At 46.0% G+C, this 22,758-nt stretch overlaps 1 protein-coding gene across 2 annotated transcripts; it reads right to left on the bottom strand.

The window, feature by feature from the left end:
- Window positions 1-6,138: 6,138 nt before the first annotated feature.
- Window positions 6,139-21,087, bottom strand: TPPP3 (tubulin polymerization promoting protein family member 3). Of its 2 annotated transcripts, none has more exons than XM_083751220.1 (5): window positions 20,972-21,087; window positions 18,357-18,437; window positions 12,333-12,526; window positions 8,604-8,757; window positions 6,139-6,898 (listed from the first exon to the last, which is right to left on the bottom strand). In XM_083751220.1, the coding sequence occupies exons 3-5, from the start codon at window positions 12,518-12,520 to the stop codon at window positions 6,710-6,712; spliced, it is 531 nt and encodes a 176-aa protein (XP_083607346.1). In that variant the 5' UTR covers window positions 12,521-12,526; window positions 18,357-18,437; window positions 20,972-21,087; the 3' UTR covers window positions 6,139-6,709. The 2 variants fall into 2 exon arrangements, with proteins under 2 accessions (XP_083607346.1, XP_083607345.1); XM_083751219.1 differs by lacking the exon at window positions 20,972-21,087 and adding an exon at window positions 19,807-19,866.
- Between the last annotated feature and the right edge of the window lie 1,671 nt (window positions 21,088-22,758).

Genomic DNA, 22,758 nt, shown 5'->3' with positions numbered 1-22,758 from the left:
GGCTCTGACCTGACCTGGGGAACAGTTTGTGGGGGAGGCAGCTAATTAGGGTTAATTTGGTCCACCATCTCAATTAAAAATGGCACCCAACATGCAAACATAGATGAAGACCACCTTCCCCACAGTGGGGAACTTTGTGCCGAGTTTGGCAGCGATATCCCCAGAAGCATCCAAATTGGCGCAGGTTAGAACCACCATGCCAGATTTGGCAAAGAACCAACAAATGGGGCAACAGTGCCTTCAGGGGTGTTCCAGTTGGTGTGGTTTGGACTGAATATCATCAAGCAGGGATGAGAACGACAGGCCCTGAGGCAAAATGTGGCCCTCTGGGCCTCTTTCTCTAGACTTTGAAGTCTCCTCAGGTCGTAGCCCTTCTTGGCCCTGCTTTCTCCTAGCTGGAATGTGTCCTTGAACGTTGATCCTGCTTCTTGTTTGACTGGATGGAGGATAGAGTGCCTATAGAAACTAGCCAACTGTAGAAAGTTAAAATTCACATGTATTGTTCCCCCTACTTTTGCTGCTAGCTCCGCCCACCACTGTCATGTGGACCCCAGGAGGTTGCCCAGAAGGCAATGTGGCCCTTGGGCTGGAGCAGATTCCCAGCTACTATCATAAAGCAATGCTCTGGTTTGTAGTTTTAGGATCCATATGCAGGGAGTGTGCAGCAGCTACTGTACTTTAGTCATCAATGTCTAAATAATTGCATATAAAATAAGCACAGATTTTTTACATTTTATATTAATGTGACTACTCACATTTTACGTATTTGCTCCTGCTGTGAAATTTATGAGTAAAAGTTATTCAGAGGCAAGAGCGGCTATTGAATTCTGTGCCTCGCCCTCCCCCCCTTGTATTCAAGACAATTAACAGCGGAGCAACGTGTCACCTGATTTTCTAGCCTTCTAAGGGTGATGGATGTCAGTATCTAGGCAACAACAAATAATGCCAGCTTTTGCCAGACAAGGCTGTTTGAATTGATCATGCTCAGACACAGAGGACATGCCTTTGCCCATATAAGAGCATGCTCACGGAAAAACAAAGATATCAAAATGACAACATTTGTCTTCACATTGCCTTTGGAAGAGATGGTTCATTTTAATGGTTGAGTTCTGGACCATACCATTTCAGGCTGAAGGTGCCTGACTGAGCTTTTAGAGTTCTTTTTAAGAGTGCCAAATAGCATGCAGCCTCTGTAGCACTTGGGAGTGATCTACTTAATTCATACTTTCCAAACAATACACAAATGGAAAACAGTCCTTCAAAATTCAGACTTCTCCAAATTTTGCAGTGCACTTCTCTAGCCAAGTACTATGTACAAAAATGTATATACTAGGGTAAAATGTTCATAGACATGCATATATTTTTATATATAAGCGCGCATGCGCACGCGCACGCACGCACGCACACACACACACACACACTGCATTATATTAAGGTAAATTGCTTTTCAAAATGTGAATTACGTAGGCAAAAAGTCTGGGGAAATTTGTATTTAAAAGCTGGTGAATTTTCACATCTTTTTTTTAAAAAATCACAAGCTGATGTGAAAATGTGGAGAAGTGAAGATTGGAAAAATGAGAAACTTAGAGGAACACAACTGATGGCTTTGTCCATCCCCAGTCACAGATCTGGACTTGCATTGTTCTGTTTTTCTCCCTCTACAGAAAGGCTTATTTTTCCCCTGGCCCCTTTAGATTCTTTCACAGTCTCTCTGTTGTGCATAATGACAGAAATGAACATTAATTCTGATTCGCATAAACCTCCAGCACCATCTGCTGGTGAGAGAATCTGATAGGAATGGTAGGTTTCTTTCTAAATGGCTAGCTTATCCCTGCACAAAGTCTGTAAGGAGCACAGACAACATCAACTATTTACTGAACATTCATTCTGGTTTGTTTAGAGGTAGGTCAGACGCTGTTTCATCAAGCCAATGTTAGCCCACACCTTCAAGTGCACTTCCCCATCACTTTTCTGATCACAAAAAAGGCACATTTGGGGTGGACCTCTTGTGAAAGAGCTCCAGATCAGCTGAATGCCTAAGATTCGACCACCAGGCTTCCCTTCATTTAGAGTTTGACCACCAGCCTCTTTTCCCCACTGTCCTGCATCCTGCTGGGTCCAGCTGGCCAGTGTGAAGGCTACTCACCTTGGTCAGGTAGTTTGCCTTTCTCTTGAATAAACTTGGAAAGGCTCAGACTGGTTTTGCTACCTGTGGACAAGAAGCTGGCCCCTCTTGTACCAAACTGCATGAGACGCCAGGATCTCAGGTTCACCAAAACAGCAATTACAGGAGAGGGAGCCATTCTAGGCCAGAGCAAAGGCAGAGATTGCCTTTCCAAAGCTGTTATTTGCACCATACAAGTATTACAGGGATAACAGTGGTTAAATCTATTTCTCTCATTTTCTGATGAGCATATGGGGTGGGTGTTAGAGGAGGAGTAGGCCCCCTGGTGAGGAACACATCATGCTCTTTCTGGAGTACAGTGGTACCTCGGGTTACATACAATTCAGGTTACATACGCTTCAGGCTACAGACTCCGCTAACCCATAAATAGTGCTTCAGGTTAAGAACTTTGCTTCAGGATGAGAACAGAAATCGTGCTCCGGTGGCACGGCAGCAGCAGGAGGCCCCATTAGCTAAAATGGTGCTTCAGGTTAAGAACAGTTTCAAGTTAAGTACGGACCTCCGGAACGAATTAAGTACTTAACCCGAGGTACCACTGTAGTTTATCCCAACGTTCATGGGGCATTAAACCTTTAACCCAGCAGATGGTGCTGTTGTCTGTTCTGCTCCTTTGGCTGTATCCTCAATCTGCATCACACTTTTCCCCTAACAGATGAAAGTGCTATTCTCACTTTTTCAATCTCTCTGCTTATGCAATTTAAAAAGCATGTATTCCAGGCTGCTTGTATAAAAGAGGCAGGATAGCTTCCTGACCAAAGGGCATCTCTCCCAACGAGCCATGAATAGTGGCAGCACCAGCCCTACTGTTAGGTATAGAGTGCAGCTGAGACATCAGGCAAAGATGGGAATAGAGTCAGATGTTGGATGATAGAGGGGTGGGGGGGGTGTAGGATGGCCATGTGTCCTACTTCACAGAGAATGGTCTTCTGTTTTCAAGCATCATCAGGGGGCAGTCCTCTGCTTGAAGCTGCTCTCTGTTTGAGGGCTGTCCAGCCCAAGTCTGGTTTAAAGGTAAGAAAGGGGCAGCAGGAACAGCTAGTCGGCAGTTAACAGCACCTGGCCAGCAGACTGAACCCACCAGTCAACTGGTACCTCCCCCATGCAAACTTTGTGCAAAAAAGTATCTTTTTTGTTGATGCAAATCCTCTTTTTTAGCAATGCATAACTGCCCCCTTATCTGGCTGCAACATGGCTCAGAAGCTACCCTATTGCCCTCATATGTGTTGGTAAACACTACTCTGTTGCCAGAAGTAGGATTCAAATCTGATTAGCTCTGTACATGGAATGGCAGAATGCCATCTAGGCCACCCCAGGCAGTCATGTGTCTTGAGCCTGTCCTGAATTGTATACTATCGAGTGCCTGAAACAAACCCACCTGTTTTGTTTCTGCAATCCCAGGCAGGCAGCCTACATATTCCCTGGTGGGCAGTCATAGGTAGCCAGGAGGTCTACATTCAGATGGTAGTTCCCAAGTTTGCAACAAACTCTTATTCAAATTCTGTGTCCAAATTTGCTTCTGCAAGGGAGGCAGCAGCTAGGAAACAACTTAATTCCCTCTGGAAAAGGGGGCCTGGGCTGCTTGAGGTGGGGCCATAGCTCTGCGGAAGAGGACCAGCTTGGCACACCAAAGCTCCCGCATTCAATCCCCATCACCCCCAGGTATGTCTTGGAAAGATTCCCTTCCTGGAACCCTAGAGAGCTGCTGCCAGTCTGTGCAGACAACACTGAGCTCAATGTAGCATGAATAGTCTGACAGCTTCTTATTTCCTGTTGAACTGAGCAGGGATGGTGGGTCAGCCATCGCCTGACATTCCTCTCAGGAGCCTGCGCTGGGAAAACTGATAAAGAGAGACAAATGTGAGGGAGAAAATAGCAGCAAGGCCATAAAAATCAGCGGCTGAGATATTGGCCCACACAGGCTCCAAGAGGCCTGGCAGGAAGCCATTTCCCTCGCAGGCAGAGAATTCCATGCTGGCTGTAAAACAACATCGCTACTCAGCTGGTGCGACTCTCCCAGCCCACAGAAATATCTGGACTCTGGGAGAGCGGGTGCCTGCAACACTCTTCCTGAAGAGACAGGACACTTAGGGGGGCTGTTTGCTTTCTCCCCCGCCTCAAGGTGAGAGCACTGGGACCACTGGTCCATCTGGCTCCGTATTGTCTACTATAGTGGATGGCAGAAGTTCTCCAGAATTTCAGACCAAGGGACATTCACAGGCCTCTCTTGAGATGCTGCAGATTGAACTCAAGGCCTTCTGCATCGTGCAGAGCAGATGCTCCAACACTGAGCCCAGTCAGACTGGGTTAAAGGATACACATAGTGGAGCTACATTCTGGAACCCAGCATAGGAAGAACATAGGAAGGTGGCTTTTACCAGTTCAGATAATTGGTCCATCTGGCTCAATATTGTCTGCACTGACTGGCAGCAGCTCTCCAGGGTTTTAGGCACAGGTTCTTCCCAGCCCCCATGAGGAGATGGAACCTGGGACTTTCTGCATAGCCAAAGAATGTGTTCCACCATTGTGTAAAGATGCAGGATTTCTGGCCTTCATGCCACTTTCCTCCCCCACCCTTACACGACCCCCAACTCTCTAACAGGTGGGGCTGGGGGCTTTGGCACCCGAAGGAAAAGGAGCCACTGAACACATACCTGGTCTAGCCTACAGCAGCTGGGAAGCCCCGCCCCAGATGCAATCGCAAAAGGAGGGACAGGGATGGGGTTCAGTTCACACTGTAATGTGCACCACCCTAATTCACACTTCCTGAAGTGAAGCACAAACCGAAATACAGCTCTCCTGTGACATTCTCAGGTCTCCAACCAAAGAACGGGAAGGAAAATTCATATATTTGAGGAATTTACACACAAAAATGCACGTATTGTATGAGGCAACTTACAAAAATGCATTCTCTTAAGAAAAAAATCGCTTGCAAAGGATACATGTATATTAGGCTGAATTGTGGACAAATTAAGAAAAATGTGCACTAAAATTCTTAAGAATTATTAAGGTGGCTTTTTTTAAAAAAAAATCACAAAGGATGCAGGAATGTGGCGAAACTTGGAAAAAGGGAGAAAATGGGAGAAATCAGAATTGACAGATTCGCCCATCCCTAACCGAGAGTCAGGCATGAGATGGTCTCCTTCAGCCGCTTGCCATCCTTCCTTCAATTGCAGGAGAAGACAACAAAAATCGTTTTATTGAGGTCTGGATCACATGCAACAGTATTCCAACCCAGTTGGGATCCCAAGGGCATTATTTTATGTTGACAAGCCCTGACTCAGTAGTCTCTTTACCCAGACCAAGAAGATCTCATACCACCACATCAGTTTGTGATATTTTTTTAAAGTCCACATAAAAATGCATTAACATTTTAGTGGACATTTCTCCTGATGTTTGAAAGCACTTATGAAAGCTTGTAGCCAATGTTAATTCTACTCAGAGTAGACCCATTGAAATTAATGTCCATCAACTAACTTCATTGGAGGGAAATACATGCATTTTCCCATTAGTGCAAATTTCTCCTAATATAATGCCTAATATATGCCGTTTATCCTAATATGCGAATTTCTGCTGGGCAGTTTCCTCTAATACAATGCGTTTTTAACATTATTTTCATGAATATATGCATTTATGGACATACTTCACAGCAGTGTATGTATTTCTTGGCTGGAGAACTGCAAAATTCAGACAGGTGTGAAGTTTGAAAGACGGTCACTATTCAGTGTGGTATTAAACAGATTTGCCTTTACATGTGAAATGAATCAAATTTCTTCCCTGTCCTCCCTGCCCTTTCCTCCTGGGTTTAGCTGTGCCCACCAATGGCATGGTGCCCCCAGCAGATATCCCCCTGAGGGAATGTGTTCCTCCACAGGGCGAGGAATTTCCCCACACCTGCATTCAATGTGCAGTATTTAAAAAGGATCAGCTGCCTTGTCAGTTGAGGAGCAAGATGATTGTGAGTAGTACTTTTATTTTATATACTGCTTTTCTGATACAATCAAAAGCGGTGAAATGATGCCGTCGGAAGCACTGGGGTCCCCTGCAAACAGGAAGTAGACATCATCATGGGTTGGAAGAGCAAGAGCTATGAGGAAATGCTGTTAGAAGCCTGGGAAGCCATCTTGTTGCCCTGACAGAAGCTTTGTGGCCCTAGAAGCTGCACGACAAATGAAGCTTTCCTTTTATTTTCTCTGCGGTGCAGGAGACTCCCATTATTAGCACTAGAGAGGAAAGCAGTGGGGAAGGGGGCTGGTTAGAGTGAGGTAAGGGAGACATTTGAGGTGTAGAGGCCTTTGGTAGGCTGCGCAGGCGGGTGCCGCAGATAAAAGTCTGAGTTTGTGTAACTTTGGGAAGCGAGGTGTGTGGCCGGGTCACATTGCAGCTGCGTAAACCATTCAAGGACAGGCACCCCTTCCAGCTATTGCTCTGGGGCTGGAGTGAGGCCGGGCAGAGCTGAACCCCCACGAGGGCAAGGGGGCGTGTCATTAGGGTGGCCCTTCCTTCAAACGGGTGCGGCAGCCGCTCCTATTTCTTCACTTTAGCATCGTAAGTGCCGGCGTGCTTGTAGGCTGACACGTAGCCGCTGTTGTCCACAATGTTCTCCCGTCCGCTCTTGCCTTTGCCCTTCCCGCTCTCGTCGAAACGTTCCTTGTGGGAGCCTGTGTACTTGGACGTGTCGGTGAGCCTCTCCACCGCGCCCACAGCCTTGGCTTTCTGCCAATCACAAAAACAAGGGAGGGGGTCAGAACCATTCTTTGTTCAGCAACGACTACCATCGCCCCTACTTCAGAACATGGCCTCCACATCACCTCCACCTCCTTTACTATCTACTATGCAATAATATGAGGAGCTGCTTTGTACCAATGTGAACCACTGGCACATAGAGTAAAAGTAAAGGGAGCCCTGACCATTAGGTCCAGTCATGACCGACTCTGGGGTTGCGGCATTGATCTCGCTTTACTGGCCAAGGGAGCCGGCGTACAGCTTAGTCATGTGGCCAGCATGACTAAGCCGCTTCTGGTGAATCAGAGCAGTGCACGGAAACGCTGTTTACCTTCCCGCTGAAGCGGTACCTATTTATCTACTTGCACTTTGACGTGCTTTCGAACTGCTAGGTTGGCAGGAGCAGGAACCAAACAATGGGAGCTCACTCCATGGCGGGGATTCAAACCGCTGACCTTCTAATCGGCAAGTCCTAGGCTCTGTGGTTTAACCCACAGCACCACCCGCATCCCTGACACATAGAGTACCACTGGCTTTACCAACAGCTCTCCAGCATTGCAGGTAGCAGTCTTCCCCAGTCTTGCAATTTGGAGGCTCCTTCAACTGGCACATAAGAGCCCTCCCGGATCAGACCAAAGGCCTATCCAACTCAGCGCCCTCTACTCACAATGGCCAATGTTATTTCTGTAGGAAGCCCACAAGCAGGACATGAGCCCAAGAGTGCTCTGCTGGAGACTGGCCTTCAGAGGCACACTGGCTCTGATACCTGAGGGAACATAGCCATCATGATCAATAAGTCTTGTTCTCAATGATTTTGTTAATCCTCCATGAGGGGTGCAGGTATTAAACCTGGGGCCTCCCATAGGAAAAGAGCAGGAGCTGTATTGGTCAGGGGTGCTTAAGGAATTCAGTTTCCATGAGTTCCAAAGCAGACTGACCTGATCCATACCTGCTGTATTATCATAAAGAGTGGAACATAGTTATCCACCCTATTTTACACTTCACTGAATTTTGTGATAAAGTTCCCAGCTCAGAAAACGAAACAAAATGCATTAAAATGCATATTAAAATGTGTACAGTACTTTTCTTCTAGAAAAAAGGTGCTGGTACTGCATTCCCTTGAGTACCCCTAAGAAAAGAGCACTGGACTGTACATAAATACATACAGTGAGATAAAAGATGTATATAAATGTACAATTTATGATAAATTGTGTATTGAAATATTATTTATACACAAAATTCCATACTGCTTTCTTTTCTGCTAGTTAATGGGACAGAAGAGGTTCATAAACGATCACTTGTGGAATTGGAAAAGGACTGATCTGTGCAGAAGTACTGAGAGTGAGTTAAGCCGTACCATACGAGAAAGCTGCAGTTCACTACCAGAATGCACACTTTGCATACAGACATTTCCTGGTCCAATTCACAGAATCTCCAGGTAAGGCTTGGGAAACCCTGGAGAACTGCTCCTAGTCAGTGGCGTTCAGGTGGGGAACCTGCTGTATCCAGATGTTACTGGTTTACAATACACATCATCCCAGGCCATGCTGGCTGGCGCTGATGGGAGTTGGAGTTCAGCAACATCTGGAAGGCCACTGGCTCCCCATCCCTGTCCTAGACCCAACCTGGCCTGCTTCTGGATTCCCACCCGGAGTCTGTTCTGCTTCTTCCTGCAGCACCGGCAGCAGTTACTCACAGTGACGCCCACGTTAGTCGGTTCTTTGCCTGCCACTAGCTGGCAGATGGATTCATACGCTTCCTCTTTGCTTTTGTCCTTAAACCTCTTTGGAGCCAGCTCCTCCAAGGCCTTCTTGAACTCCTCATAGTTTATGACTCTGGCCGTCTTCCCTCTGGAACAGAATAGGCACAAGGGACTCAGGAGCCAAATCGCAACTACCTTTGCCCCTCTGACTCATACACCGGGGTGGGGGGGACACCTTCTTCAGTCTGAGGGCCACATTTCCCTCTAGGCAACTTCTAAGGGGCCATAGGTCAGTGATAAGTGGGGCCAGACGCAAAAGAGGGTAGGGAATGAATACAAATTCTACCTTCGTACAGTAGGCTTGTTTCAATACACATTCACACCCCTTAACCACCTCCTTCCAGGCAACCCCGAACCATTATCAGAGTTCAAGAATACATTCCTGCCAAGCAAAAGCATGCAAGGAGGGTGTCCTGGCTCCCAGATGTAGAAGGACAAGAACTTGCAAGTTCTTCCCATTGTTTAGCTGGGTTTTGGTTCCGGGCAATTTCTACTACTCAATCTATTCCTGCTCTCTGGAGCAACAGAGCACAAGTCCGTTTCATCTTTTACATGACCTCCCTTCAGATATTTGAAGACTGCTATCATGTCTCCTCTTAATCTCCTCTTATCTGGGCTAAACATACCCAGCTCTATCCTGGGTGTCAACTTCTGGACAAGCTCTAGCTTGTCAACGTCCTTCTTAAGTTGTGCCATACAGAAGTGGACATGGTACTCCAGATGTGCTGTGACCATTGCAGATTAGAGTCCACTTCATCCGATGTAGTCAGGCCAGGCCAGACTGTAGTCCACAAAAGCTTATGCCATAATGAAACTGTTAGTCTTTAAGGTGCCACAAGAATCTTTGTTGCTTTTAAAGAAAGAGACTAAGACTGTGTACACATTACCAGCTTAAAACACAGCTAGGTCGTTCTCAATTCAGACTGAAGTTGGTTTGGAGTGTGTACGCAATTTAACATGGCTACATCTCTGAAAATATTGATATATACCAGCTAACTAGCTAGAATAACTGAAACATTTGTTTAAAAGTTTTAGAGACTGGTAGCTGGTGGCAACACCTATCAGTGCTGAATGCTGGCAGCTTCTGCAGCAAACTGGCAGAAATTGTGTTTTTGAGGCCTCAACCCCCAGAGAGGAAAGGTATGTTTAGAAGGACCACAACAAAGGTGCTTCCAAACTAGGCCCACTATCCTACAAGTATCTGTCTTCAGTCTGATTTTCTACATGCAGAGAAATATTGTGTGTGAGAGAGAGCACTTAGATATGCAATTCCTCATTTGTGGCTTTAGGTGATGCCATCCAGAAAATAGCTTTACTTATTGATTCTGTTGCCTGCATAAACCAGAGGCAGGGGAACTTTTTCAAGCTGGAAGTCTACATTCCCTCCTAGGCAGCCTTTTGGGGGCCACATGCCAGTGGTGGCCAGAGCCAGAAGCAAAAGAGGGTGGAGCAATGGAGACTGATTTTACTTTTTGTACAACAGGCTTGTTTCTACACAGACTCATACACACAGTTCCCTGCCTCCATCCCCCATCCAGACAAGCACGAGTCGTCGTCTGAGCTGCAGGACACATTCTAGCCAAGCAAAAGCAGTCCAGGAGGGTGCAAAGCAAGGCTGGAGAGGGGTGTGGCCTGAGGAGAGTCCTGTGAGCCAGAGAGACTTGGAGGCCACATTCAGCTTCCCCATCCCTGGTATAAGCTGAGTTTTGACCAGACTCAAGTTCAGAACAGGTGACACACATGCCAAGAGCTTTCCCCAAACCACTAACTGCAACCAGTCGACACACCTCTGAGAAATGGGGCTTCTGGTAGTTAAGTCACACGTTAAGCTTAATGCACAGCCAGGCATCTATGTCTCAGTTTCCTTCAGAAGCTGGGCCTGCCCTGGGGTCACAAGTCTACATATTACACTTGTGTGCTACTATGACTGTTGTTTTTTTTGTTAAATTAATTTATAGCTGCAGAGGGCCTTACTTGCTGTTGAGATCACTGCAAGCCCGGAAGTTAGGTCTATCACTTCTCTCCCCAACTGTGATCCCACTAATAAATTTTTTTTTAAATCCCCTTCCCAGCATTGCTACAAAGCTTTAAAAAAATCCAATTGGTGGCAATGGAAACTTTTTAGTAAGCCATATGCAAGAGGCATATTGGGAAGGTGGAGGGGTCACAGCTGAAGAGGGAAAAGATATATCTGGTGGGCTGGCCCAGCTCATCTCCCTCTTTCTCTCCCTCCCCCCCCCACATTAAACTGTAGCTGTTGCTACTGCAGCCAAAGTGCTTTCCATTACAAGAGAGTTACACTAGCAGCAGTCAATAGCTGTTTGTTTTTTATTTTTGCCAGGACCAAAGGCTTAATTTCTCAAACAGCAGCTGACATGGAGCAGTTCAACAGTACAAACAAAAGTGTTCCTGCCAATATTGCTGAATCAAACCGGGACAGCACCATTGAGCAATGCATGCTCAGTCTCCCCAGAAGCACAGATGTGAAACACAACAATGCCAAACTGAAGCTGGCATTGAGCCAAAGAAGCTGTGTGTGTGTGTATCTTTTTAAGCTGGTGCTTGGCATTGACACAGAAAGCTAAGCCTCTTTTTTGTGGGTTGGGCTGTTTTCTGCTAGGTTTGTAGTCTGGCTACAGACATGGTTTTTGAACACGTGCAGAGTTTCTGCCCCTTGTCGCCAGTAGAGCAAGTCTTCTGGAAAATTATGTATTGGAGTAAAAGGAAAAAAAGTCACTGCCCTTAATCAATTGAGGTCTGGTTTATCTATTTTACTTATATTTAGTAAACAGATAAACATGCGCTGTGTTATTTTTACAAGTGTGTTATAAAAATATCTCAGACATTTTTTCCAGAAATCAAAAAATAGATTAGGAAGGTATTTGGTTAAAGTAGCATGTTACCCCTAGGGAATAAGCACCATTGAGCATAATGGGATTTCCTTCCTAGTCAACATGCATAACATTGTGCAGTAAATATTTGACTTGAGGGGAGCAGGGTTCAACAGGGCATAAGAAGTTGCCTTATATCAAGTTAGACTATTGGTACACCTAGCTCAGGGTTGTCTATGAATTTTGTGGTGTAGGGGTGGTAATGCTATTGGACCTCTTCAACTTGGCAAAGCTTATATAGATACACACACACAAAACAAACAAACAAACTGGTATATCTATGCACATTCTGTATAGTATGCATAGGATGTATATTTCTTTCTGGAGATGGCTGAAATGACCACGATGGTTGTAACAGCAAATAAAATTGAAATTGACATAGCTTAGAGCCTCAGCATGTCTTAATGAAGCCTTACTTGGTAGCCATTTTTTGTGCCCTATATTAAAACAGAAAATAGGAATGGAAGTCTGGGGAAGGGCTGTAGCTCTGTGGAAGAGCATCTGCTTTGCATGCAGAAGGTTGCAGGTTCAATCCCCAACATCTGAGGCAGGTATGGGAGGGAAACCTGCCTGTTAGGGTACCAAGGATCTGATTTAATATAATGTTCCTATGAATTAGTTCATTGGGCTCTTGCTTCCAGGGTCAGGGCTTCAGCGCTGTGGCAAAGACTTGCCCACGGGTTTCCATCCCACCCGAGTCTCCTCGTTTTTGTAAATTAAGAACCAACACGAAGCAGAACCAGAAGGAAGTGAGATGGAAGCAGGCACTTACTTCACCTTGCTGAAGACAATGTCCACATCTGTGCTGGTGACCCCTTTGCCATCGGTTACTTTGCAATCCTTACATAGTTTGGCCCAGTTCTTGCCATTCATTTCTTGCCCTGTAGCTTTGGTGTCGCCGTAGATGGCAAACTTTCGGAAGCTCTCCTCCAATGAAGCCATGTCTGTGCTCTCAGCCATGATGTTCTGTAAAGGACACAGGGGGCTGTTCAGATCCAAGCAACAGGCATTACGTGTGCCATCATGTACACATTTCCTAAAGCTCCTCTAGACATTCCCATAGCTGTCAAGTGTCCCTTATTTGGTGGGACAGTCCCTTATTCCAGCGCCATGTCCCAGGGCTGTCCCTTATTGATGATGTCTCTTAAATAAGCTACTGAAGGTAATGGGGCCCTTTCTATGTCCAGCTTGCTTTGTCAACAACAAATTGTTGCTGTTTTTTGTGTTGAATATATTCTATATAGTAATTTATGGACCTAATAGGTATCTAAAGCCATTTGCACGCAACAAAATATGTATTTTATAAAAGTAATTGTTGATCCCTTATTTTGGCTGCTGATCCCTTATATTCGAGGCTGCTGGTCCCTTATTTTCAAACCTGTAAGTTGACAGCTATGGACATTTCCCCCTACCTGGGGATGGTGGAATCTGTCAGTTTCATTTCCCCCTCATTTATCATTTTTTCCCAAACTGGAATTCAGTTCTCCACATTTTCACAGCAACAATTTGCAATTTTTGTTAAAAGTGGGGGGGGGGGAGAGTCCTTAGGAAAATTCATCAGCTTCTTAGGTCAACTTTCTCCTTATACACATTTTTGCAAAGCAAATTGCCCATATATAATGCCTTTTTATATCTTACTTTCAGTAATGTATGTATTTATATGAACACTTTAGTATATGTATTATAGTACACATTACTTGACTAGAGAGATGTATGGGGTGCTAGGGGTGGGGAAGTGCCTCCGGTGGGGGATATATTACACTCCTTTTGGAGTAGTTTGTTCATTTTTGGTCCCCTGTCTGCACTCAGCTCTAACCTGTGGCTCCTAAAAACTGTCAGCATGCAACAGCGGCCACACCCCAGGAAATGACTTTGACTGGCTAGCTAAATTAAGTGAAGGTAGCCAATGTATCTCTCTCCCTTGGTGAGTTAGGGACTTTCCCTCCACATGAAGACAGACTCCGGTAGATTGAGTAGACGAAACCAATACTGGGTCAAACAGTTACGAAGCCAGTTTCTGCACATGCTGTACAAGGAAGAGGGGAGTAGATGGGGCTTGTCAACCTAGGAAGATAACCTTTCTAGAAGAAGGAAAATCCTGGTCCTAAACCTCCGCTTCCTTGTGGGATATCTTTGGGAGAAGAAAAGACGAAGGAATAAACCCTACACAAATCCAGAGTGGAGTCTCTAATACGGTTGGATGGCACCATGTACGCCTCCTTCTGGAAACTGCTGCAGCCAAGCTGGTGCCAAACATATTGTTCTGCTTTCCTTTGGACCATATCAGTGAGGCTGAGAGGGGGTCTTGTCATCTGGGAAGCCCAGTACCTCCATATACAATGCTCAGGCTTGTGCCCCAAGGAGGTCATTTCAGTGCTGCTAACTCAGCGGTTTGCCTTCATCCCTGGAGGCATGATCCATTGTCTCTTGAGACAGACAGATGCCAACCACTTGGCTAGAGAACTGCATTGCAAAATCTGGAGAACTGCAAATTTCCAAAGGATTGGCTGCATTTCAGTTCACAAATTGTTTTAGAAAGTGTGAATTAGAAAAATCCACATTTAAATACAGAGTAAATTGGATTTCTCCCTGAGCTCCATTGTTGGTCTTAGTGCACTGTATGAACAGATTTCTTGGTTCCTGAGATAAATCAGGGCATCATAGATAGAGAAATCTTCTCAAACCTTCTGTAGAAGCTACTGGCTTTTTCATATTTATCATAAACTTCCCCCTACTTCTGAAGTTCAGTATGCGAGCACCATTGTTGTCATAATCAAAAAAACCAGCACATGGACAAGAGGAAAGCAGTGGCGTAGCGTGGGGGGTGCAGGGGGGGCCGGCCGCACCGGGCACAACATCTAGGGGTTAGGGTTAGGGGGTGCAAATCCACGGGTTGGGGGGCGCAAATCACTTGCCTTGCCCCGGGTGCTGACAACCCACGCTATGCCACTGGAGGAAAGTGCAGTATGTTAAGAAAAAGCGCTTTGCAAAAGTTGTGTGTTGTAGGCAAAAAGGTGTCTATTAGCAGAGATCTTCACAAAAAGACTGATGAATTTTCATGAGATTTTTTTCCAAGTTTTTAAATTTATTTTTGCAATCATCTATGCAAATGTGGAGAACTAAACTTAAGATTAGAAAAATGAGGAAACAAGGGAAACCAAAATGGAGAGATTTGCCCATGCCTAGCAAGAGCAGACCTATCTTCTCAGCAAACACCCTGGCTTGCCCTGTGTCAATGCCAGCACTAACTGGAATTTCCCCGCACAATCATTAACTCAATCCACTGCTACTTTGGGGAAACGCTGTCCATTTCTCACGGACATTTACCCTCCGCTATCCCCTTGCTCGGGCTCCCTGCCAAGATCCACCCATGCCCGGGGCAGGCTATTAGGGCACTAGCCAGCCTGGGGGGCCTGCCAGGTCCAGGATCTTAGTTACGGCCTGACATTAAACAAAAACAGGCATGTGGGCTTGGCTGCTGGGGCGGCCACAGTTTGTGTTGCCTGGCGACGGTTGCTAAGGGTGGGTTGTGCTACTTGGACGTGGTTGCTCTGGGGAGGATAGTGTGGATTAGCATATGTACTTAACTCCACACTAACGGACATAGACATGCGTGTGAAGTTTTTCCCCTTTCTCTCTCTCTCCTTAAAATTTCTCCTCTGCTGGATGAAGGTGTCTCCTGGAAAGGAGCAGTGGAGCTGCAGGCCCTACCCAACAGAAGTCACAGCCACACTTGGATGTACATGAATCTGCATACAGTGGTACCTCGGGTTAAGTACTTAATTTGTTCCAGAGTGCTGTACTTAACCTGAAACTGTTCTTAACCTGAAGCACCACTTTAGCTAATGGGACCTCCTGCTGCCGCCGCACCGCCGGAGCCCGATTTCTTTTCTTATCCTGAAGCAAAGTTCTTAACCTGAAGCACTATTTCTGGGTTAGCGGAGTGTGTAACCTGAAGTGTATGTAACCTGAAGCATATGTAACCCAAGGTACCACTGGACACAGCAGCAGGTGTACAACTGCAAAAAAAAAATGGGCACAAATTATGCAGGTTTGGCCATTTGGAAAACTGTAATAACATGCGGGCATATTAAACTATGGGTTTTTAAACTGTGGGAGGGGGGTTATTTCTGTTTGTTTGTAACTATGTTATGTATTTTGTGTTTTTATATTGCAAACTGCCCTGTGATCCTTGGATGAAGGGCGGTATAGAAATTTAATAAATAATAAATTAAAGAATGATAATAATGTACAGCTGTGTACTTATCCAATTGCAGAATCCTTGACTTTGCAAATGTGGAGAACTAAACTCAGTTAGTGTACCTTGGTCAGTTTGCTTTACCCCTGAGGCACACACGCGATAACCCATGTGAATAGCTACTCATAATTTAACTTTTTAAAATTATTTGCTGCAGCCCTCATCCAAGAAGCTTGAAGCTCAAACTTGTATGTTTTCCCCAAATGTGCATCATTTTATACTTTACTTACATTGAACCTTACACTACCCAAAAAGCTGGTTTGAAGGCTCCCTCTCCAGCAGAAGCTTTGTGCATGTCTTACATTTTAATGTTGTAAATTTATTTTATGTTGTAAACGGCTACATTGTATGATTGAAAGTTTTCCTTTCATTCTCTGTTGTCCTTTGTAAAGGCCTTTGGCTATATACAATAAAACTGACTGACAGACTTGTGGCATGTTCTATAATAGATGCCCCTTTGACTGAGGTTGACAGCAGCCTGTGGGCCCCACAATTTGTCTCCCTGGCATGCAGAAGTAGAGAGGTTTGCACAGGTGAGCAAAGCAAACTGCAGGTTTTCTCACTTTTCACACAAAAATTGAGACGCACGCACCTAAGATTGGCTGAGACTCCCTTACTCACATAGGAGCCCTGATTGGTTGTGAGTCACAGTCGCAGCCAATCAGGGATCTTCTGCTAGACAGGGAGTCGCAGCCTATCAGGACTCCCTGGTACACGTCTCTGTGTGTTTAGTGATAAATGCTGCAGTTTGCTCTCAGAGGGCATCTGTCTACCCCTCCAGTCAGAGACATAGCACACAAAGAGCTGCACTTTAGGGACACCCACTTGCCCTTCACACTTTACATGTTTACTGTGGGCAACGTCAGTTGTAGCCACAGCAAACATGATTGACACATAAATCATGAAGCACCCAGGTAGAGGGCAGCAGCTCTTAATCCTTGTATTTATTTAATGTATTTATTTAAAACCAACCCTGCCTTTCTACAGTTGCTCAAGGTATGTATGGATTCTTTCACCATTTGGCCAACGCCTAACTAAGTCAGTCATTATGCTTGGCTTGCTAGTTGCGTCTTCTTCAGAGATCTTAGCTACACAAATACACACATACACAACTTACGTGGGCAACACAGAACCTATCTAAACAACAGTCTGGTTCAGTTCAGACAAGATATCACATCCATAGCTTGTGCTGACTGTAGTTTAGAACCTAAACCACCGTTTCTACTTCCAAAGCTACAACAATTAAACTATGGTTTAGAGCTGCTCATCTGCTTTCATTTCACGCATTCTATCCTGCCCAGAAGGTCCAGCAGACTCTCAAGGCATGGCAAAGGATCAGGGATGATGGGAGTTGGTGTCTAGTAATATCTGGAAAACAAGAGGTTCCCCATCCCTGCTATACAGTTCCTGGCACACTCTGCTTCAGTACCTGGTACTACTAGAAGTGAAACACTAAAGAAACTGCAACCTTTGGGGAAAAGGAAATATCTGTCATAGCAAAGCCCACCACTGATTCTTCTTCTGCATGGCTGCAAACATAAGTGGCATCAACAGTCGGCATGATAGGGTCAGTTCAAGTTAAAGAAAGGACCCCACAGGGGCTGCAAAAGTCAAAGGTATATCAGAGCTCAACCTGTGAACATCTAACTCCTCAGCTGGGATGCTCAAGAATTTTATCCAGGCTGCATTTTTAAGGAAATTGGCCTGGCCTGCACTTCTTAGACAGAGGGTTCCTCCAAACTGGTGTTTTTCCCAGGGTGTATTTGCAACATGTCATTGATGCAGAAATAGTGCTGGCTTTTTACTGGAATATCCAAACATTGTTCCTCTTTTTTAGTTGCTCTGTGAATATTCCCCATTGTTACCACGTCATTAGTGTATTGAAGGGCCTCTCTGTTGGGCCCTTGGAACTCTTTCCGGGCACACACCCTCCTCAACCACACCCCGTCTCCAGGCCACACTCCTCACTAGCCCTACTTCACACCCTCCTTAAGTTTCTGCCTGCCTGGAATGTGTACTTGACTGCCTCTTGCATGCCTGGATGGAAGTTAGAGGTGGCTGAGTAAGTGTGTGTAAAAATTAGCCTAATGTACAAAGGCAAAATGAACATTGTCCCACCTACATTTGCTGCTGGCCCCTCCCACCACTGGAATGGAACCTTCAGAAGGTTGCCCAGGTGAACATGCGGTCCTTGGTCTGAAAAAGATTCCCCATGCACCCTTTAACCCCTGCTGTGGTCCCAAATGGAATCAGACCCCCGGCAACTGCTATTTGCAATAGGAAGAAAGCTCCCACTGACTGAAATAGGAGTTTTCCTTTCATTCCAAACAACAGGGGATGCAGACAGAGGGTTAAAACTCACTTCCCTCCACACCGTGGTTCCGATTTAGCTCCCTCTGCTCTGACCCCACACTGGCTATTTAGTGTAAAGCGGCCATCCCCAGCCTGGTGCCCTTCAGATGCTTTGGACTACAATCCTTGTCCATTGGTGGGGATTGGGGAGAAATTTGATTTAGACTGTATTTAAAGCATACTTACCAAATCACTTCAAAGCACTACGTGAACACAGCTATCCTTCAAAATTCACACTTCTACGAATTTCGCAATGCAATTCTCCACCTATGTATTGTGTACAAAAATGCATATACTCTAGTAAGCATGCATGTAAATGCAAAGATCAGTGAAAAAAAACAATCATAAAGGCATGTTAGGCAAAATTACAAACAAAAATGAGCATATTAGAATAAATTTGCACTAAAATGCTGATAAGCTGTTGTGGAAATGTGGAAAACTTGACTGGAAAATCGAGAAACCAAGAAAACCAGAAACTGACAAATTCACCCATCTCTCGGGGATCTTCCCAAAGGGCTTTCACACAGAAGATGGAGCAGCCTTGTGCGCTGTTGCTTCAGAGTACAGAGCACAAACTAATGGGTGGAAATTGCAGGAAAGCATATTCCAGATAAACCTCCGAGAAAGAGCTGTCCAGCAATGGGACAGGCTGCCTTGGGAGGTGATAGGCTCTCCTTTGCTGGGATCCATCCATCTCAGTGCTGTCTACACTGACTGGCAGTGGCTCTCTTTGGCTTCACACCAGTCACTCCCTGTCCTACCTGGAGATGCCAGCAAATGACCCAAAGACCTTCTGCATGCAAGGTTCTATCACTGAACTACAGCCAGCTTGCCTGGTGCAGTTTTCTATTCTGCCAGTTCAGCTGAACTGCTAGAAGCAGAAGCCTGAGAAATGATATCACCAAGCCAGAACAATGCCAGCGGCACTCAAAGGAGAGCATCTCGCTGGCCGCTTTTCTGCAAGCACGTAAATCCAGACATACGCAAGACCAGAGGGCTAAAGGCACGATCGTGCATGATGCCAAAAGCACCTCTGTAAAACATCTCTCCGGCTTTTTGCGTGCATATGTGCATTCTCAACATCCGAAACAAAAATCAGAAGAGTCGCATTTAGAAGCTGTATACCAAGTCAGACAATTTGTCCATCCCGCCCACTATTGTTTACTACTTTGACTGGCAGCGGCTCTGCGGGGTCTCAAGAGCTGTTTTTAAGTATGTTTAATTCATAATTTGAATGTTTTATAATTTTTTGGTAAACCACCTAGAGGTTTTTGTACAATCAAGCGATATAGAAATGTTTTTAAATAAATAAAATCCATGCAACCTGAACCTTTAACTGAAGACGCCAGGGGTTCATCCTGGGAAACTGCTGCATGCATCCATTTGTGATTATCACTAACTTTTAAACTGCACAGATGTTACAGTCCAAGATGAACAAGAGGAAACCCCTAACTTGCCATTTTGTGCCTATTGGTCTGTGCTGGGATTCTCCCGGAGGTTACTGAACTAGATAAGGATCCAGTTTTAATCATGCTTAAAGAAGACCCATTGATTTTGATGTGTCTGCTCTAAGCACAATCAAGTCTGGATCCAACTCTGCATTTCTAAGCAAGAATGCACACACAAGATTCCTTACCACAGGTTAGTTATGTTTCAACAGTTAAGAGGTCCTGGGTTGCAAATTTTAAAATTCATCAGCGGATGATGGGCGGAGATTCTAGAAAAGAACAGAGCAAAAGGTAGACAAAGCAATGTCAACTCACCCATGTTCTATGCAAAAAGAGATGAGGGGGGGGGGGGAGAATCAATTTAAGGCATCAGGTAAAGAAGAAGAAAAACATCAAAAAGAAAAAAAGGCTGCAGTTCAAACACACTTCTCCAGTAATAAGTCCCACTAAACTCAGTGCAGCTTATTTGTGACATGCAAAATTATGTTATGCAAATAAATAAATTCCACTGAGGGAAAATAAACAGAGAGCACTATCTTCTGCTTTCTATTCCACAATGCTATTAACAACATGCATACCCTGGAATAACTAAAGAGCACCTAAAAGAAGCTTTATACAGAGTCGACTCAAGGCATGTGGTGCAGATCTAGTGAGTCAAATATTCATCAAAGCACAGCTGATGCCAAGCTAATTCCTCCATTTCCAGGTTTGCAGACACAACACAGGGATTTCTAACAGAGATTGCTCCCGTTGACAAGCTGCCCATTCTCACAATCTGGTTAGTTAAACAAGCAGGGGAAGGAGGGTGTACCCGGTATTTATATTATACATGCACAGGGAACTAGGAAAGAGAAGGAATTATTCCGAATTAGTTAGTTTGGAGCCAAGTGACATCATCGCCTCGGGTGCAATGCTGAAAAACAGTGGGAGACCCCGCCACAAACACCCGCCTGGACGCGGCACCCCCTGATGACCCTGCGATAGCAAACATCAAGCAACAGCCTCGCGGCTGTTGTTTACGTGGAAGTAAATAAATCCCATTGAAGTCACTGGGACTCCCTCCCGAGTATGCATGTAGAGAATCGGGATTGCAACCTTAGCATAGTGATGGGAATAAACGAAGAGATCGTCGGAGGTACATTGACTGAGAGGAAGGGAAGGAGCGGGATGCAAAGGTTTGGTCAGCATGCCTAGTGGGTGGATGCAGGAGGAACGGAGAGACGGGGGTTCCCCAAGCCTCCGGCTGCAAGAAGCCTGCATTGCCCACGGGGATGGGGATACTCCGGTTCCTCCTTACCCCACTCCGGATCCCCCTCGCCTGGCTACGCCTTACCCCCCGCGCGCACTCCTTACCCTGCTTGCCTTCCACTACGCTGCGCCTTGCAAAAAAAAGGGGGAGAAAACCACCCCTCTGGCTCTTGGAGACGCGCCGCTGCCGGCGGGGCGAGGCTCTGCTGTTGATTCCCGTCTCCATAGAGACCCCAGTGACACAGCGCGGGGAGGGAATAGGAAGCGGCGGGGGGGGGGCGTGCAAAAGCGAGGAAGAGCCAAGACACCTCCCTCAGGGGAAGAGGGAGGCGCAGGCGCGCTGGGCAGCCCCTCCGCCCGCCCCAACGTGGGCCTGGCGCCAAATGGGCCATTAGTGCGACGCTGGAGGATGCTGAGAGCCTGGGATTGCTGCTGCTGCTGCCGCCTCCGGAACATTAGCGGGGAATAAATGGATGGCATCGCGGGGGGGGGGGGGCAGCAGGAGAGAGAGATGCTTGTGTCATCCTGAAGTTCTCAGCAACCTTTTCCTGCGCGCCCTTCTCTTTCCCCAAAGCTAGAGGCTTAGCCCAAAGACCGGTGCCAAGACTCTGAGCCTTGAATTATAGAGTTGGAAGGGATCCCAAGGGTCATCTAGTCCAACCCCCTGCAATACAGGAATTTCAACTAAAACATCCAGGACAGAGAGCCACCCAACCTCTGCTGGAAATCCTCCAAGGAAGGAGAGTTCACCACTTCTTGTGGGAGTCTGTTTCACTCTCAAACAACTCGTGCTGCCAGAAATTTCTTCCTCATTTCTAGTAACTTGAATCCATTGGTTTGGGTCTTAGATTCCAGAGCAGGAGAAATCAAGTTTGCTCCATCTTCCATGTGACAGCCCTTTAAGATATTTGAAGATGGCTATCCTTCCTATCTCCTCTCGGTCTCCTCTTTACCAGGCGAAACATACCCAACTCCCTCAGCCATTCCTCATATGGCTTGGTTTCCAGATTATTGGTCATCTGACTCAGTGACTGACAGTGGCCCTCCAGGGTTTCAGGTGGGAGAGACATTCACAGGCCTGTCTGGCGATGCCTGGAACCATCTACATGCTCTGCCGCTGAGCTCTTAGGAGCTCTAAGTTCCTCTAAGGAAAACAAGTGATTGCATGCATATCCTGCCCCCTCACCCAGCCATTTCAGTGCTTAGAAGTCACAGGGCAAGGTTTATAATGCAGTGGTAGAGCATCTCCTTTGCAGGCAGAAGGTCCGAAGTTTCATCCCAGGTAAGGCTGTGAGGGGACAGGATATGCATGCATACCCTGCTTGAAATCATGAAGAGCCACTACCAGTGGGGCCAGGTAGAGCAACCAGTGTGGCTTCTTTGTTCAACAGGTCACATTTAATAATTATAATTTATTATTTATACACCACCCATCTGGCTGGGTTTCCCCAGCCACTTTGGGCAGCTCCCAATAAAATATTAAAAACACGATAAAACATCAAGCATTGAAAACTTCCCTAAACAGGGCTGCCTTCAGATGTCTTCTAAAAGTCAGATAGCTGGTTGTTTCCTTGACATCTGATGGGAGGGCATTCCACAGGGCGGGCACAACTACTGAGAAGGCCCTTTGCCTTGTTCCCTGTTACCTCACTTCTCGCAGTGAGGGAACCACCAGAAGGCCCTTGGCACTGGACCTCAGTGTCCGGGTTGAACAATGGGGGTGGAGATGCTCCTTCAGCACAGACTCTGTGGCAGCAGAAGAGAACAGAGGGAACTCCAGAGGAACTGGTGGGGGGGTTGTTGCTGCTGCCCCCTGACCTCTGCCCCCTGGGATGTTTGCTTCACTCTGCTTAATGGTAGGACCAGCTCTCAAAACAAAGACTTTAACAAAA

Source organism: Podarcis gaigeae (assembly GCF_964106915.1).
Source record: "Podarcis gaigeae genome assembly, chromosome: 8".
Classification (NCBI taxonomy): Eukaryota; Metazoa; Chordata; class Lepidosauria; order Squamata; family Lacertidae; genus Podarcis; species Podarcis gaigeae.
Note: the sequence above shows the minus strand (reverse complement) of the source record. Positions and strands in the feature narration are given on the sequence as shown.